This window comes from Aulonocara sp. 'chitande type north' Nkhata Bay, linkage group LG18 (assembly GCF_057382095.1).
Source record: "Aulonocara sp. 'chitande type north' Nkhata Bay isolate Kocher_YH1m ecotype deep benthic linkage group LG18, A_spYH_male_GT1.1, whole genome shotgun sequence".
Lineage (NCBI taxonomy): Eukaryota > Metazoa > Chordata > Actinopteri > Cichliformes > Cichlidae > Aulonocara > Aulonocara sp. 'chitande type north' Nkhata Bay.
The window spans coordinates 7377279-7395439 of record NC_141361.1 but is presented as its reverse complement, the minus strand read 5'-3'; the positions used below and the strand labels follow the sequence as shown (position 1 = coordinate 7395439).

At 39.1% G+C, this 18161-nt stretch overlaps 1 protein-coding gene and 7 non-coding genes across 19 annotated transcripts in view; 7 read left to right on the top strand and 1 right to left on the bottom strand.

Moving 5' to 3' along the window:
* The window catches only part of LOC147307897 (ATP-dependent 6-phosphofructokinase, platelet type-like), a 40229-nt gene that overhangs the window by 3939 nt on the left and 18129 nt on the right, over nucleotides 1–18161 (bottom strand). For 2 of the 12 annotated variants that reach the window (XM_086272467.1, XM_086272468.1), the window contains exons 11-19: nucleotides 11886–11950; nucleotides 11477–11546; nucleotides 11225–11260; nucleotides 9498–9644; nucleotides 7410–7480; nucleotides 5915–6002; nucleotides 4331–4483; nucleotides 2294–2446; nucleotides 103–267 (exon numbers count right to left, since the gene is read on the bottom strand). In XM_086272467.1, the coding sequence (XP_086128593.1) occupies nucleotides 103–267; nucleotides 2294–2446; nucleotides 4331–4483; nucleotides 5915–6002; nucleotides 7410–7480; nucleotides 9498–9644; nucleotides 11225–11260; nucleotides 11477–11546; nucleotides 11886–11950 (948 nt within the window). The remainder of the gene's footprint in view (nucleotides 1–102; nucleotides 268–2293; nucleotides 2447–4330; nucleotides 4484–5914; nucleotides 6003–7409; nucleotides 7481–9497; nucleotides 9645–11224; nucleotides 11261–11476; nucleotides 11547–11885; nucleotides 11951–18161) is intronic. The other 10 variants (XM_086272471.1, XM_086272478.1, XM_086272472.1 and 7 more) reach the window with 5 other exon arrangements.
* On the top strand, nucleotides 13769–13860 carry trnar-ucu (transfer RNA arginine (anticodon UCU)). The gene is given in 2 exon segments: nucleotides 13769–13805; nucleotides 13825–13860. It is a non-coding gene; the product is annotated as a tRNA-Arg (tRNA).
* On the top strand, nucleotides 14285–14376 carry trnar-ucu (transfer RNA arginine (anticodon UCU)). Its single transcript is given in 2 exon segments — nucleotides 14285–14321; nucleotides 14341–14376. It is a non-coding gene; the product is annotated as a tRNA-Arg (tRNA).
* trnar-ucu (transfer RNA arginine (anticodon UCU)) lies at nucleotides 14801–14892 on the top strand. Its single transcript is given in 2 exon segments — nucleotides 14801–14837; nucleotides 14857–14892. It is a non-coding gene; the product is annotated as a tRNA-Arg (tRNA).
* On the top strand, nucleotides 15317–15408 carry trnar-ucu (transfer RNA arginine (anticodon UCU)). The gene is given in 2 exon segments: nucleotides 15317–15353; nucleotides 15373–15408. It is a non-coding gene; the product is annotated as a tRNA-Arg (tRNA).
* Nucleotides 15833–15924, top strand: trnar-ucu (transfer RNA arginine (anticodon UCU)). Its single transcript is given in 2 exon segments — nucleotides 15833–15869; nucleotides 15889–15924. It is a non-coding gene; the product is annotated as a tRNA-Arg (tRNA).
* On the top strand, nucleotides 16864–16955 carry trnar-ucu (transfer RNA arginine (anticodon UCU)). Its single transcript is given in 2 exon segments — nucleotides 16864–16900; nucleotides 16920–16955. It is a non-coding gene; the product is annotated as a tRNA-Arg (tRNA).
* Nucleotides 17380–17471, top strand: trnar-ucu (transfer RNA arginine (anticodon UCU)). The gene is given in 2 exon segments: nucleotides 17380–17416; nucleotides 17436–17471. It is a non-coding gene; the product is annotated as a tRNA-Arg (tRNA).

The following is an 18161-nucleotide window of genomic DNA, read 5'->3' as shown; positions in this document are numbered from 1 at the left end:
TAAGAGTCATCGAGAGAGTAAAAGGTCTTGGTATTTTCTGATGATGAGAGGAGACATGAAAATAAGGCATTTTCTGTTGGATACAGACTTTTTCTCTCTAACCTGAAGGTCACGGATGTCAAATGGCTCCTCGTAGATGTAGACAGTGTCGGCGCCTGCAGCCAGACCACCCACGGTGGCCAGGTAGCCACAGTAGCCCCCCATTGTCTCAATGATGAACACTCGCCGCTTGGTGCCGCTAGCTGACTGTTTGATGCGATCACATGTCTGATTCACACACACATAAAACAGTATACAATCATTAAACAAGAAAAATATGTTCACGCAGAGAGCATGCAAATGCAAAACACACTGTACACACAAGTAGAGCTGACAGGAATATTTTATTTATCCTGATAATATAAGAAGGATTTGTGAGAAAACATCTGAGCTTTTTGATTGTGGGTGAAAACTGGTAAATATGATTTGATTTGATTTGATATACCTTTATTAGTCCCAAAATATGTCATATATGTCATCACTTTGTAAAATAAAATTAAAAAGAAAAGAAAAGATACCTGCATCAGCTCTACTTTAAAGTACATAAAATAGCTGAGTGTCCTTAGAGATGCACAGATTGACTCAGTAACTCAGTCCAGTCATTTATTTTACAGCCTGTCATACCACACTGAAACTAATTTATCTGATTGTTTAACGTGGCAGTCGACTGGCTGCATGTGGACAGACCAGGGCATGAGGCTAAAAACGTGCTTATTTCTTCAGACATCTTATCATCAGTTTTGTAAGTGGAGGATTTATTAAATGCAAATATTTTCAGGATGTACAGAACATTTGCAGCAAAAGAGTTACTCTGCTGTGATTTTATTTCAGGCCTCGCCCAGTTCAGGTGAAACTAGACGGTATGCAAATGATTATGACACCCCTGATGTAGACGGTCGCGGACTGAGGCTACATCCACACTAGCCCGGACAGATTTGAAAACGGTGTTTTCGTCTGACAACGCTCTGCGTCCACACTAGCGTTTTCAGTCGTTTTCACAGAGTTCTGCGTCCACATTGAAACGGCCGAAAACGCTTACGTCCCAGTACTGTGCATGCGTGAAACGCAAGAAGATTCGACCTGCCTCATTTCTGCCGCTTATGTACTTTTCGGCTCTTTGAAACGTCGAATGTTGAGGAAAAGCACCGAGTTTTTTAAATGGACTAACAATGAGGTGGAGTTGTTGCTGCGAGTAACACAAAAGTACAAAGTTGAAAAAGCAAGTGAGAGTTAAAGAATTTGAAGAAAATCTATCTGGAGCAGGTACAAACTGATATTAATCTTTAAAAATTCAGAGCAAACAAAACAACTGCTGTATAATGCCCTCCGCTATCTTAGTTTACTTGGTCACATGACTGCATCATATGACTAACATGCGTTTTTGCTGTCCATACTGCAACGCCAAAGCACCCTTTCCAAATGTATGCATTTTCGAGAGCGTTTTCAAACCGCTGCGTTTTCCATCAGCGAAAACGCCTTCTCAGTGTGGACGGGAGGCCAAAACGGAGAAAAAACGATGCGCATTAGTGTGGACTTTTAGCCTGAGAGGGTTTTTTTCTTCCCAAGAATAAATAAAGAAAAAAGGAGACTGTAAAGAACTGGTAAATTTACCATCAGAGTCAACCTGTGTGTCCCTTTAGTCTAATCAGATGATTTCAGGCTTCCAGATGAGGTGTCCTTTCCTATTTACCTTCTCAAAAACACTCTTATTTTAAAGTCTTGTTAGTTGGCTTCACCCATCTGGTACCAAATGCACAAGAGGCCAGAAATAATCAACACAGTCAGTAAAACACAGGAACAGTCACTGACATGCATTGTACTCACTGACACTCGGGTTTTACTTCTGTTTACTCATTCCTCTCTTAAAGTTTTAGTAGATGAATTGGAGTGCATAGTTCAAATGACTGCACCTTGCAGGACTGGATCCAGTTAACCAAGTCTTTGCTGTACTTTCTTTGCCCTCTTTGCCTTGTTTTTGTACATAATGAATAAATAATAAAGTACATTCTCTACATCCTCCTGGATGGTAACGGAAGATAATAAAATCGTCATATTTCAAATACAACAAACCAATATTAATGCACGAGGCACATAAGCAACATCTGCTGTTGTGCTGATCGAGCGGTCTTTATTTTAGGATTTGTGTGAACAACAACAGTTTTGACACTTTTAAACCCAATTTTTATTAACGGTAACACTTCAGCATATCTGTAGCTCTTAATATCTCCCCTCATCTCGTTTGCTGGGCCCTTACCTCCACAATGGCGTTGAGGGATGTATCAGCTCCAAGACTGAGGTCAGTGCCAGGCACATTGTTACTAATGGTGGCAGGCAATATGCACATCGGGATGCAAAACTCCTCGTAGTCAGCCCGGGCCACATACAGCTGCAGAATGGACTCAAAGGCCTGATGACGGTAGCCGTAATATGGAGTTAGACCACTAGGGGGAAGACTACACATCTAAAAATGCCAGTGTGCCCTTTAGTGGCTGCTTCTGGTGCCCAGTGACTCCCTTGTCTTGTATCCTTCATTATCATGATAGCTAAAGCTGTTTGTTAATCAAATGCCAAGTTGCAATATCCCCGTGGATGGATGGATACTTTATAAAACACCATTGAATGCACTTTTCTGTTTCATACTAGCAGCTTTTTAAAACATAAACAGCCCAGCCCATATTTGTCTGATCTGTCAGGTTTTAATGTTGGAAAGGAGTGTCTGTGATGTAAAGATAAACCCATTACTGCACAGACAATCATCAGCATGAAATCACTAAGGTGTTCCTTCTCATCCTGACAGGAAAAGCTTGTTACCATGAAATTCTGAATAGTTTTAATTTGACATGACATATAATTCTTTAAAGATGGTCTACTATACACTGTACAATATTTACAAACCCCAAATTGTTTGAAATTATAACCTGCTGCAACCTTTAGGGTTAGCATTTTAAAAGGAAGGATACAAGACAAAGAAGTAACTTTAACTCCAATGAGACCATGAATATGCAGCTCTGCGTGTGTGTGCATGTGTGTTTGTGTGTGTGTCCTGTAGTGTGTGCAACTGGCTGGCTCTCTCCAGGAGTTGGGGGGACTTTGGCTTCTCATTGGCTGAGAGTAAATGGAATGAGGAAGAGGGGTTGCATCGTGGTTGACATGTAACGGTGTCGACGCGACGAGGTGAGACTCCAGAGGCAGTCGGGCAACGTTTCCTTTTATGTTCAAGAAGCAAAGAGGACGTTTTTTTTATTTCTATTTGGTTTTTTTGTTTTGTCTGAAGACAAGAAAGGCTTTCTCAGATAAGAACAATAGGAACTACGATGTAGACCACAATCAGTTATGCAGCAAACAAACTTACTTCCCAAACGCAAACAGTGTTCCCGTTAGACTGAACCTTCCTGCTGTCTAGTTATCTGCCTCTTACAAAACACAAAGAAGACCGCATGAACACGCCAGGGTCACGCACCAAGAGCATGCCACAACACACCACTGCATGCCCTAACACTTACCTGGGACCTCTGCTGACCAGCCCGCATCCAGCAGCAAGTGTTTTCTACTGTACTTCATGCTGATTATTAACAGTCTAATGTCTGCATCAGCTAAACTGAGCTGAGTTATTTGGCATAGTATGCGTTGCCTGTCCTAACTGTAAGGTCTTGTTTCTATTATCTTACGGTTGTGTTTATGTGAAAGCAGTAAGCCTGTACTTTCCATTTAGTTCTGCAAAAACACAAGTTTGGTTGTTAAGCGGGAGGCCAGTGTTTACACAAAACATTACAGAGCACTAGCACTGAGTGCTTCTTAAAATGTTTCTGTCATGTGACCTGAGTTTCAGTCAGTGAAACTACGGCACTTCAAAGTGAAAACTTGAAGTTAAAAATCTTACCCAGGCACAGCTGATTTCATTTCAGAGGGAACCAATGAGCAGGTCAGAATTTCAAATATTTGTTTTTTAATCTGGCTTTTTTGTCACTACTCCTAAACTGCCAAAGTTCAATTAATGGCAGCTCTAAGCCCATGCACAAGATTAAGAACCAATTTTTGACAATTTATACTAAATAAGAAACAATAACAATAATATATTTTCAATTTCTGAATTTAAACTAGAAAACAAATGGATCCTGTAAAAAGATCTAAACTGTCTTGACGTGTGAACTAAATCTGACCTACTGCTTGTTAATGCAAGGATGCGAGCTGGCAATCAGCAAATCCCGAACTCTGAGATGTGTTAAGTCTGCATGTGTGTTAAGTCTAGAAACACACACACATACATTCTCTCTAGCCCAGCCACACTTACGTCAGTAATGGCATTCAGAGCAGTGTCTGAACCAATGCTGAGGTCTGAACCGGGTATATTATTGGAGACGGTGGCCGGGACCATAACCATGGGCACACAGAACTCCTCATATTTGTCCCGTGCAGCAGCGAGTTCCAGTAATCCCACGTAGGCCTGCAGTAGTGAGAGCCAGCGTCTTAGTGGTCATTGAGTATGTACACACAAGTGGGGGAAAAGTGAAGAGCTCTAATCCCCAGGACTTTGAAGGTGCAGTGGACAAGAGGACACAGGTGAGTTTTGAGGGAAAAAACATGACAGGAAGAGCTGGGAACTTACTGGAGATAGCAAAGGTGTGTCCAAAATCCATACTACACTCGAGAAGAAGATATTATCTACTATAAAATGGAGTATAGTCCACTAATTGATTCATGGGCTAGCACCAAACGCTGAGCATTGCACAGCTTTGATTTTGTCGAATGGAAATCAAATGTTTCACTTTATTCACCAACTTCTGCAAGATGTTTCATTTCTTCATCAGCTACAGCAGGAGCTAGGTACTACTGTAAAAAAGAATCACTGCATTACTAAAAGTGGCTTAAGATAACATTAACTTTTACTTCTATTGTTATATATTGATTAAAGCTAAAATTTTAGCCAATCATAACTATGATACATGCAAACTAATAATCTGAACATGTTTGCTTTAGGAATCATAAGTTAACTTGTGGTGGGCGTGAAGGAGGAGGCAGCTTTGAGGTGGGAGGGATCTGCTGATGAGAGATGGAGCTCAAGAAATGGAGTATGAAATGAAAATTCAGTGATGGGATGAAGAAACGTCTGTGAGGAATGTACTGTTAGGAGAAGCCAAGGGGAGAGAGCCAGGCCAATCATGACGGGCAGTGAGACACACACAGGAAGTCAATGTTGCAGCTCCTCACATAAAAGGACAAAGACAGAGACAACGTTCATTTTTGGCCAAGCTACCTAAGTCAAAAACCTTTTCTTTTAAATGGCATGGTTGAATTGTTAAAGTTCTTTGTTAAAATAAAAGTTTTATGCTGGTTTCATTTAATCTCTCGATTGGACAAAGAGCTTGAAAAGCATCAAAATACCATAAACATCCATTTCAATGTCATTAAATCTATCTATATACATGCTGGCTTTGCAGCTTGGCCAACAGTTCATACTGACACATGGACAGACAGGGAGAGAGCCTTAAAAATTTAAATATGTCTTCATTATATTTTGAAAAAATATTAATATAGAAAATGTGTTTTGCAAATTTAAAATGTCAAATTGGGTAAATTGGTGAGAAACAAATGGACCAGAAAATGCTGAGCAATACAACACATGGCAATCGTAAAATGCTGGTGGGAGACGGTGCTTGATGATGCTGATACAATAAGGTTAACCATTTTACATTACACAATAACTCTGCTTTTACAATATCAGTAGCTTTTTTTAATGAAACAATAGCTGAATTTAAGATTTTTTACTCATTGTATTTTTCTAAATGATAAAAAATGGTCAGAGATACAATATTGATAAAATGTGATTACAAACAAAATGCTTTAATTTGCAATAACCAGGAAAGGTTGTACATACCTCAAACCCTCCGACCACAAGCAGAGCATTGATGTTATGAATCCTCATCTGCTCAGCGATCTTATCCAGATGTTTTCCTGGAAGAGTTCTGACACATAAAAAATGATTAGTCATTAAAAAGGCAAAGGGGATAACACTTTATCATGTACATTTAATGTTAAAGCATTTAACCTTCCTCTTGTGTTAGCTTTCTGTTATTATCTTTTATGTTAATGGATAGTTTTGTGTCTTAAATCAACCAAAAAGTTCCCTCAAAACAGTGGTTTATCATTCAAATTGTTTGTAATCTTGTTAGGCTTCCTTATCCATGAAAAGATGGGTTTTAATATTTTTCCTGTGGCCCTCAGGCTCTTTCTTTTTGCAGCACACCTCTCATTTTCATTCCGAAACTATAGCAAATTAAACTCAAGAGATTAAAAAAAACTTGTAGCAATGTAACGTAACATATCTCTGAAATAAATCGGTTTCATTTATTTTTTATGTCAATATTATTAACTATAATAACATTCCTGTGTAATTCTATCAATTCGATGCACAGAATTACACAGCCCGTGATGCTGCTTTTTGCATCCAAGGCTGCCCAGATGTTCATTTACTCTCACCTCTGCCTTTGTGTTGAACATTGATGGAAAGAGCTCCACCCATCTCTCCCAGACATCCCTAATGGGAGCATGCGTGTCAGGTTTGCTCTAGGATCTATCTATCTATCTGTTGTAAAATCTGAGGACTCTTGATATCATTCAAAAGGTCTGAGTGACATTTTTGCCTGGAAAATATGCCTGCCTGTCGATGCTTCCCACATACCATCAGTGGTCTCATTGCTGGATCTGTACACTCCAGCAAGTAGAACACCAGTATAGGCTTCCAGGTATTCCATGTAAATATCATCCTAAATGTAGCCATGGAGTTTTCTTGCTTCAAAGTTTGTCACAGCAACAATGTGTTTCTTTGGTGAAAATGGCAGAAACCCATCAAGTTGTCACTTATTCTTGTCACGCAAACCTGGAACTCACAGAGTCATTTTGATGACATTTGCAGCAGTTGGCCTGCCATGTAAGGCAGGAGGTACTCCAATCCAAGAGATGTTACCACTTTCTTTTTACTCCGGGAAGGAGGCAAAAAGGTGAAGAAGCCCCTAACTTCTCTCTGACAGTGTTAGTGAGCTCACAGTATGTTTACGATTTCAGTTTTGGCTCTAATTATTGTTTTAAGATGTTATATTATAACAGAGTTGAAACCGACTGTAACAATACAATGGTCATAATTTCCACCAGAACATTTTCTAATTTTGTTTTCATGTTTGTTTAAATAGAGGTTCCTGACAAAGTCAGAAAGCCTTGATGCAATAAACAAGTTTAAATGGCACCTTTATGCATAAAAACCTAAAAATGGGTCAGTGCCAACCTTAACCTCGTTTTTAACCTTCCTCATCAAGAGGAAACTTAAAAATGATGTAGGCTTATAATAACAGGTATATAATAAAGCAGCAGATTACCTTTTTGTCCCTAGCAGTGACCCACCCTGGCCAGTCCAACCACCAACATCTCCCCATTTGATCTCCTTAATCTGATAAAAGAGAAAGGCAGCTCATTTGTATCGCAACAAAACAAATTAATGCATGGCAGAAAAGGTTCACAGATCTCACTGGGACTATTACAAAAAGCAATCTACCAGATAAACACTCCCTTGAAAATTATTGTGTCAGTGTCTGAATTATCAAAAACATCAGAGATAGAGTTTCTGCTTTTTAAATGCATCCGCACACAGCACCAGCACAGCATTGAGAGGAACTACAATGTCAAGTACAAGTCAAGAACATCATGAAACACCAGCCCCAGCCCACTTCCCAAGGAAAGGAAATACGACTGTCCTGATGACAACATCGGAGGCAGCTTACCTAGGATGAGGAGAAAAAAAGGACCAGGCTGTTGCTCAGTGGTTCATATTACTCTCTGTAAGCACATTTTTCATTTCATTTGGAAATTAAGATCTTAAAATATTAAGGCTGAGTTGAAAGGCACTGAATCAAAGTTATTTGAAGTCCAGTGTGGAGTTTCTGTAGTCTGTGATGTGTCATGTTGTCAGCAAGTGTTGGTGATGATTGATCCACTGTTTTTACAAAGTACCTGCCCATTGTATCCAAACTATCAAATGATTTACTGACAATGTTATTACTCAGCTTGACTTTTCAGTGAACTCTTCTGGCTTGAACCCTACAGAGAATCTATCAAAGCAACCTGGGCTTCAAAAACACCTCAGCGTTGCCACCCCCATGCCACACGATAAAAGAGCCCCAACCAACCACTGAGAGTACAACCATAGTTTTCAGAATTTAGACATTTCTGTATGTCAATTCTTGCTTTTGATTGAACTTAGGAAATGTTCTAATAATTTGAACTACTGGATTGAAGTCTTGAAATAATTAACATGTAATGAATATAGATGTTTACTTTTTTTTAAATTAAATTATAAACAATAAAGACTTTCATGACATTTGCATTTTTGTAAGATGCACTGTAAAAAAAATTGTAATATAAAACTATTTTACTGTGTATTTTACAGTTTTGTACTGTTCTTCTAGAATATTAAATTCACCTAAATAGACTGTGATTTTACATTTCAAATGTAAATTAACATAAAATCACTGTAAATGTAATAAAACATAACTTTCTTCCTTTTTGAATGTATTTGTCTGTACATATGCATATTTAGATTGTTAAAATACATTCACTAATGCATCATATTTTCACAAATATTTGTTCATTATTTGAAAGATTGAAATGTTCAAATAAATAAAAATCAAATAATTATTATTATTGTTATTTAGGGCGATCGTGGCTCAAGAGTTGGCAGTTTGTCTTGTAATCAGGAGGTTGCTGGTTTGAGCCCCGGCTTGGACACTCTTGGTTGTTGTGTCCTTGGGCAAGACACTTCACCTACCACCTACTGGTGATGGCCAGAGAGGAATTATAAAGTGGAATTGTAAAGTGCTTTGAGGGTCTCATAAAGCACTGCATGAATGCAGTCTGTTATTATTTAAACCAACAATAACTGTATATTTCTGTACATTTAAGTATTATGATTCATTTTGCCACATTCATTGACCTTGTTTATAGGTAATTTATTGTTTAATCACATTAAATTGTTCCTAATTTAATGTTTAAAAGCACGTGAAAAAGGCAAAATCCCATGTGAAATTAGGGCAACAAACTGTATTGTCATTACTGAAAATAACCGTATTTTCATGGGAAAGTTCTGTTATTTTCTGATATTATTTTGGCGCCCCAACTGCCAGATTATTACTGTTTTTTTAGGATTTTTTTTTTCAATCACTGTGATACTTAGTGGGGTTATTAGTCAGGGACCCCAGCTTCACTTTTCAACCAATCTAATCCTTCAAAATCAGGATTTTATCTCATGTCTAATGAAAGGTACAATAGTGTGTCATCAGAATAGAAATTGTAACTTATATTCGGTTTTTCAATAACATATGGTATGAAGAGAAAGCCCAATAACAGATATCCGTGGAACTCTATATTTGTACATAGTTGTCTGAATGACAATTATGTACATTGAATCTCACCTGTCCTTTGTAGAATCCCTCGAAGCCATCGTTTACAGCAAACATTTTGTGGCCTTCGGTGATTCCCACTCTGACAGCAGAACGAACAGCAGCATTCATACCTGCTGCTGGAGCACCGACGTTCATTACTGCCACATTAAAGGAGCTCTGTGGGTGATACACAGCACCAATCACACTCATGTAACACTCAGTACTAACCTTACAGTAGGGGAAGCAGAACCCCATGGTACTGTGATATGTGGTAGCACCCTTAAGCTTTTTCAAATTTTAAACCATATTCATACTTTAGGCCCAACTCCTATATTTAGTGTACGAACACAGAATATATCTATGAGCAGCTTTTACCGGCAATGCAGTCATGCCATTAATTCCATGGCATGAGGCAAACTGGACAAAAACTGGACTGAAATGGTTCAGTTTGGACGTCATGGAGCCATAATCACGGCTTCATCTGTCATCAGGAGAGACTCTGCCTCACACAGCAGCAGGCAGTGATAGCCTTTCATGCATGAGCCACATGCTGCTAAAAGACGCAGTGAAGTAGTAGCTACTTTGTCATGACAGCCACTGAAAATATCAACAGTCAAATGAATATTTTCCCAAAATTTTTTAGCAGTTTTCTTGCCATTCAGTCTTGAATCATTTGGCCAACTTTAGAGGGGATCTTATTACAAAGTCAAACTCGGGTTCATGTGGTCCACATTGCAAAATGCAATATGGATACACCCAACAACACAGAATGCATTATGCTGTGCTCCAATAATAGACTGAGCCCGTAATGTTCTTGTTTTCAATTGGGTTAATGGCACATATAAATATGACGTGAAGTACCTCAAAACGGACAGGCTTCCAACTCTCTCTCAATAAATGCTTAATACCAAATCTCACACAGTTTGCTTTGTTTTTGAAGTCTAGCAAGCACAAGTGGAATCAAACTACAACGCCCGGTAAGGTCAGACAGAAATGTGTCTGCAGAAACTATACCAGCATCAAAAACTGCCAAGAATCAAACCTTGGTTTTTGAAGCCTTATCAGATTATGTTTACTTTCTGTTTAATCAAATACAATTTCTTCATCATTTTTCAAAGATTGAAAAATCTTTGGCTGCTGCATACAGACAGCACTAAACAGTTGGAGAACATAGGCATGCTGAGATAAAAAAGAAGATTATAAAAAACAAATATTCAACAGATGAAAGCTTTACGTTTAACAACCACTAACCATCTTTGAATAAAACAAAGAGCTTGGAGCCTGTCCAGTTTGAGTTGAGAGTCAGCGAAAACACATCTATAAAGGAGACTACTTCAGAGCGATTTGAAGCAGATCACACCCTCATTGCCATTATCCCTGACAGCAGGGCTGGTCGGAGTCCTGCACTGCAGCGCTAATGCACCTCTTTGCATGTCTACATTTCTAATTCCAAGCATCCAAGCAGAGCCATGAGGAAATAAGCAAAGGCAGACAGAACGACAGGTGAAGAGCACTGACGCTGTCCTTTTGTGGCACCATTTTACAACAACTAAAATAAAGTGGATATTAGTTCTAGACTTGGTAAGAAACTAAAATCCACACATATTTATCTCAGCATTGGGAAGATTATTAGAAGCCAAAGGGAATAAGATGGTCAAACTAACTGCAAAGCAGCTCCTCGTATGACCTACACCTGCAGAAGCTTCAGACGCTGATCAAAAGCCTGCTCAGCTGCCCCATTTTCACTCATCACATACATCAATCTGCTCTTCATCCCCCGCCTCCTCCTCTCCCTCAGGATGGACAGTTATAGAAAGACAGACTGTGTTAGTGTCACAAAAAGACTGCAGCACCCACAATACACCTGACCAGGAAATACCTTATGCTAATGTACAATTCTCAGAGCAGCTGGTGGAAAGACACATTTGGAGAATAAACATGGTAATTATTATTTTACTGGTTTAATTAAATTATTTTAGCTGTTAATATTTGAGAGTGATAATACTTACATTTGGAAGTTCAGAATCTGCCTTCCGAAATGAGAGGAGTCGGTAAGTGCTCAGATTGTTTTCGAAGCTCCTGCAGATGGAAAAAAAGTTAAACAATGTGGAAAATCCAATATGAATTCTGGTCTGTAAATGCAGCAGGGCAAACATTTAGAGTAATTAAGAGATCAATGTTAACACAGATAAGCAGGAAGTGGGATGCTGTCAAACCGCAAAACGTACTATACACAACTTCTGTGCTGTGTATAGTGTCAGACATCATGTGCAACATTCGAACCAGTGCTCCTGGCATGAGCAACATTTAAGCACTTTATGTATTTTTTAATCTTCCAATATGTCGATTGGTTATATATAAACATAACAAATCCTACAGGTGTTTAATCATGTCAGCGTAGTGGAATTTTACAAATACCTGCCACGCAGTCTGACCGCCTCATCAAATTTCTTCTCATCCATGGCCTTCTGTACTTCTTGAGTCTGATGACAAAAAAAACAGGGCATTTTTTTCTGGTGAGGCAGTGCTGCCTGCTAACTGTATTGCATGTAAATAGTGTCTGGAGTTATGGGAAACTCAAAGCACCTGTGATCCAAGCACTATAGTTGCTCCAGTCTCACGGCATGAAAGCCAGTCCATATTTTATCTCTTCTTGAATACCAGCTACATCCCTTTAGTACGTTTATTTTAAGACCTCTTTCTTTGCAAGAATAAAAATGTAAAAAATCAATGAATAAACAATTTTGTCAACTATATAGTTTTTGAGGCAAACGTAATAGCAACCTTTGTTGCTTAAAGAGACTCTCAAGCTTTTGTAGTTATTTTAGGTCATTTTTAAAATTAATCTTCACATCTTTATTTTTTTTTCCAGGAATCAAGTTCATATTTTTCTTTTGAATAAAAATTAATCTTTCACTGTTTGATTTGTAAACTGCTTTGTTTCTTCTGTGGAGCTTCACAGTGTGCAACCCAGCAATTCACCCAGAAAATAAATGTTTTCAAATTATTTTATATCTTCTTGCATTAAGCTGGTAAATGCTAAATGTCAAGGTTTGTTGAGGTTTGTGAAGACATTTCACCTTTCATCCAAGAGACTTTTTCAGTTCTGAAACAACTGGTAGAGAGACTTAGGTAACAAACCCCTACTGGGGGCTGTCCCTTTTGAGGAGAACCTGACGGTTGTAGACCCATTATTGTTCATGTGGGTTGTTACATAATCTGCAGTATAGAATAATAGAGCCAAGGTGTGAAAAAGGTGAGGCCCAATTTCCTTAAATAGGTAAAACCTCTGTAAGACCCTGCCCCACCCCCACCATCATGTGAACTATTGTGGTACCTTGAGGTGGGAGTGGGGGTTGAAATTACCTCTGTGCCAGGTGTTTTATAACTGAAGTAGAAAAATGTGTTTACATTTTCACAAACCTGAAGAGATCATTTATCTTCTTATTCAAACTCTCCAGACTACCATTGACTGAGAACATACACAGGCCTGTTTAATCTCTTAATTTTATCTGCTTTGTTAATGTTGTAGGCTGACTGTGGATTCTATCAGATTAGTTGTCTTTATTTAAGTTTTTTGTTTTTTATGATGGACTGTCTGACTGAATAACATATTGTGAGATAAAGAAGAACTCACAGAAAAGTGACTAGCCAGAAATTTGATACAGCTCTTTAATGTTTTACATTTTACAAAGCGGTAAAAAAAGTCTAATATATCATTGTTTCATGTTCCGTTTTAGAATTGGATTTTATTCCAATTTCTCTATTATAAAATTTAATGTTGTTTCAGATTTTCTCCCTGAAAAATCAGATACTGTTCTAGTGGTTCCCGTCAGATAAAATTAAAAGGTTGTGGGTTCAAGTCCCACCAGAGTCACTAATTTAAAGGGGAGAACTTTATTGAAGGTTCCTGCTACACAAAAATCTTAGTTTTTGACCATCTCGATTGTAGTCATCCAAACAAATTGCTTTCTACAACTGAAAATGTGTTACTACCACCAGGAAATGAAAGCCTCAAGTTTACAAAGCACAGAATCCACACTACTTGTAGTAGCATATGGCTGTCATTTAAATACAGTTGAGTTTGCTGTTGATGAAATTTTCTAGGTTTGCGTTCCACCAGAATCACTAACTCAAGAGGGTTTTTATTTCCCTTGAATTCTTTGCAAGGCAGAGAAGATTCAGGTTGCACACAAATGCGTATCTGAACAGTAGGTACTCAGAATGGGGTTTCTAGGGACGTTCACATCACCTACGTGAATTCTACGCCACATTCTGGGTCATCAAGGATAGAATTTGTGGGCTCTGTGGCGCAATGGATAGTGCGTTGGACTTCTAGTGAATTCCATCAGATACAATTCAAAGGTTGTTGGTTCGAGTCCCACCAGAGTCACTAATTTAAAGGGGAGAACTTTATTGAATGTTCCTGCTACACAAAAATCTTAGTTTTTGACCATCTCGATTGTAGTCATCTAAACAAAGTTCTTTGGTCAACTGAAAATCTGTTACTACCACCAGGAAATGAAAGCCTCAAGTTTACAAAGCACAGAATCCACACTACTTGTAGTAGCATATGGCTGTCCTTTAAATACAGTTGAGTTTGCTGTTGATGTAATTTTCTAGGTTTGCGTTCCACCAGAATCACTAACTCAAGAGGGTTTTTATTTCCCTTGAATTCTTTGCAAGGCAGAGAAGATTCAGGTTGCACACAAATGCGCATCTGAACAGTAGGTACTCAGAATGGGGTTTCTAGGGACGTTCAAATCACCTAAGTGAATTCTACGCCACATTCTGGGTCATCAAGGCTAGAATTTGTAGGCTCTGTGGCGCAATGGATAGCGCGTTGGACTTCTGGTGGATCCTTTCAGATGCAATTAAAAGGTTGTGGGTTCGAGTCCCACCAGAGTCGCTAATTTAAAGGGGAGAACTTTATTGAAGGTTCCTGCTACACAAAAATCTTTGTTTCTGACCATCTCGATTGTAGTCATCTAAACAAAGTGCTTTGGTCAACTGAAAATGTGTTACTACCACCAGGAAAATAAAGCCTCAAGTTTACAAAGCACAGAATCCACACTACTTGTAGTAGCATATGGCTGTCCTTTAAATACAGTTGAGTTTGCTGTTGATGTAATTTTCTAGGTTTGCGTTCCACCAGAATCACTAACTCAAGAGGGTTTTTATTTCCCTTGAATTCTTTGCAAAGCAGAGATGATTCAGGTTGCACACAAATGCGTATCTGAACAGTAGGTACTCAGAATGGGGTTTCTAGGGATGTTCACATCACCTAAGTGAATTCTACGCCACATTCTGGGTCATCAAGTGCAGAATTTGTGGGCTCTGTGGCGCAATGGATAGCGCGTTGGACTTCTAGTGGATCCTTTCAGATGCAATTCAAAGGTTGTGGGCTCAAATCCCACCAGAGTCACTAATTTAAAGGAGATAACTTTATTGAAGGTTCCTGCTACACAAAAATCTTAGTTTCTGACCAGCTCGATTGTAGTCATCTAAACAAAGTTCTTTGGTCAACTGAAAATCTGTTACTACCACCAGGAAATGAAAGCCTCAAGTTTACAAAGCACAGAATCCACACTACTTGTAGTAGCATATGGCTGTCATTTAAATACAGTTGAGTTTGCTGTTGACGTAATTTTCTAGGTTTGTGTTCCACCAGAATCACTAACTCAAGAGGGTTTTTATTTCCCTTGAATTCTTTGCAAAGAAGAGAAGATTCAGGTTGCACACAAATGCGCATCTGAACAGTAGGTACTCAGAATGGGGTTTCTAGGGACATTCACATCACCTACGTGAATTCTACGCCACATTCTTGGTCATCAAGTCCAGAATTTGATGGCTCTGTGGCGCAATGGATAGCGCATTGGACTTCTAGTGGATCCTTTCAGATGCAATTCAAAGGTTGTGGGTTCGAGTCCCACCAGAGTCGCTAATTTAAAGGGGAGAACTTTATTGAAGGTTCCTGCTACACAAAAAATTTAGTTTCTGACCATCTCGATTGTAGTCATCTAAACAAAGTGCTTTGGTCAACTGAAAATGTGTTACTACCACCAGGAAATGAAAGCTTCAAGTTTACAAAGCACAGAATCCACACTACTTGTAGTAGCATATGGCTGTCATTTAAATACAGTTGAGTTTGCTGTTGATGAAATTTTCTAGGTTTGCGTTCCACCAGAATCACTAACTCAAGAGGGTTTTTATTTCCCTTGAATTCTTTGCAAGGCAGAGAAGATTCAGGTTGCACACAAATGCGCATCTGAACAGTAGGTACTCAGAATGGGGTTTCTAGGGACGTTCACATCACCTACGTGAATTCTACGCCACATTCTGGGTCATCAAGGATAGAATTTGTGGGCTCTGTGGCGCAATGGATAGCGCGTTGGACTTCTAGTGGATCCTTTCAGATGCAATTCAAAGGTTGTGGGTTCGAGTCCCACCAGAGTCGTTAATTTAAAGGGGAGAACTTTATTGAAGGTTCCTGCTACACAAAAATCTTAGGGTCTGACCATCTCGATTGTAGTCATCTAAACAAAGTCCTTTGGTCAACTGAAAATGTGTTACTACCGCCAGGAAATGAAAGCCTCAAGTTTACAAAGCTCAGAATCCACACTACTTGTAGTAGCATATGGCTGTCCTTTAAATACAGTTGAGTTTGCTGTTGATGTAATTTTCTAGGTTTGCGTTCCACCAGAATCACTAACTCAAGAGGGTTTTTATTTCCCTTGAATTCTTTGCAAAGCAGAGAAGATTCAGGTTGCACACAAATGCGCATCTGAACAGTAGGTACTCAGAATGGAGTTTCTAGGCACGTTCACATCACCAACGTGAGTTCTACGCCACATTCTGGGTCATCAAGTGCAGAATTTGTAGGCTCTGTGGCGCAATGGATAGCGAGTTGGACTTCTAGTGGATCCTTTCAGATGCAATTCAAAGGTTGTGTGTTGACGTCCCACCAGAGTCACTAATTTAAAGGGAGAACTTTATTGAAGGTTCCTGCTACACAAAAAATTTAGTTTCTGACAAGCTCGATTGTAGTCATCTAAACAAAGTTCTTTGGTCAACTGAAAATGTGTTACTACCACCAGGAAATGAAAGCCTCAAGTTTACAAAGCACAGAATCCACACTACTTGTAGTAGCATATGGCTCTCCCTTAAATACAGTTGAGTTTGCTGTTGATTTAATTTTCTAGGTTTGCGTTCCACCAGAATCACTAACTCAAGAGGGTTTTTATTTCCCTTGAATTCTTTGCAAAGCAGAGAAGATTCAGGTTGCACACAAATGCGCATCTGAACAGTAGGTACTCAGAATGGGGTTTCTAGGGATGTTCACATCACCTACGTGAATTCTACGCCACATTCTGGGTAATAAAGACCAGACTTAGGAGGCTCTGTGGCGCAATGGATAGCGCGTTGGACTTCTAGTGGATCCTTTCAGATGCAATTCAAAGGGTGTGGGTTCGAGTCCCACCAGAGTCGTTAATTTAAAGGGGAGAACTTTATTGAAGGTTCCTGCTACACAAAAATCTTAGTTTTTGACCATCTCGATTGTAGTCATCTAAACAAAGTGCTTTGGTCAACTGAAAATGTGTTACTACCACCAGGAAATGAAAGCCTCAAGTTTACAAAGCACAGAATCCACACTACTTGTAGTAGCATATGACTCTCCCTTAAATACAGTCGAGTTTGCTGTTGATGTAATTTTCTAGGTTTGCGTTCCCACAGAATCACTAACTCAAGAGGGTTTTTATTTCCCTTGAATTCTTTGCAAAGCAGAGAAGATTCAGGTTGCACACAAATGCGCATCTGAACAGTAGGTACTCAGAATGGGGTTTCTAGGGACAGTCACATCACCTACGTGAATTCTACGCCACATTCTGGGTCATCAAGTCCAGAATTTGAAGGCTCTGTGGCGCAATGGATAGCGCGTTGGACTTCTAGTGGATCCTTTCAGATGCAATTCAAAGGTTGTGGGTTCAAGTCCCACCAGAGTTGCTAATTTAAATGGGAGAATTTTATTGAAGGTTCCTGCTACACAAAAAATTTAGTTTCTGACAAGCTCGATTGTAGTCATCTAAACAAAGTTCTTTGGTCAACTGAAAATGTGTTACTACCACCAGGAAATGAAAGCCTCAAGTTTACAAAGCACAGAATCCACACTACTTGTAGTAGCATATGGCTGTCATTTAAATACAGTTGAGTTTGCTGTTCATGAAATTTTCTAGGTTTGCGTTCCACCAGAATCACTAACTCAAGAGGGTTTTTATTTCCCTTGAATTCTTTGCAAAGCAGAGAAGATTCAGGTTGCACACAAATGCGCATCTGAACAGTAGGTACTCAGAATGGGGTTTCTAGGGACGTTCACATCACCAACGTGAGTTCTACGCCACATTCTGGGTCATCAAGACTTGGCTTTTTAGGCTCTGTGGCGCAATGGATAGCGCATTGTGCTTCTAGTGGATTCCATCAGATGCAATTCAAAAGTTGTGGGTTCAAGTCCCACCAGAGTCACTAATTTAAAGGGGAGAACTTTATTGAAGGTTCCTGCTACACAAAAATCTTAGTTTCTGACCATCTCGATTGTAGTCATCTAAACAAAGTGCTTTGGTCAACTGAAAATGTGTTACTACCACCAGGAAATGAAAGCCTCAAGTTTACAAAGCACAGAATCCACACTACTTGTAG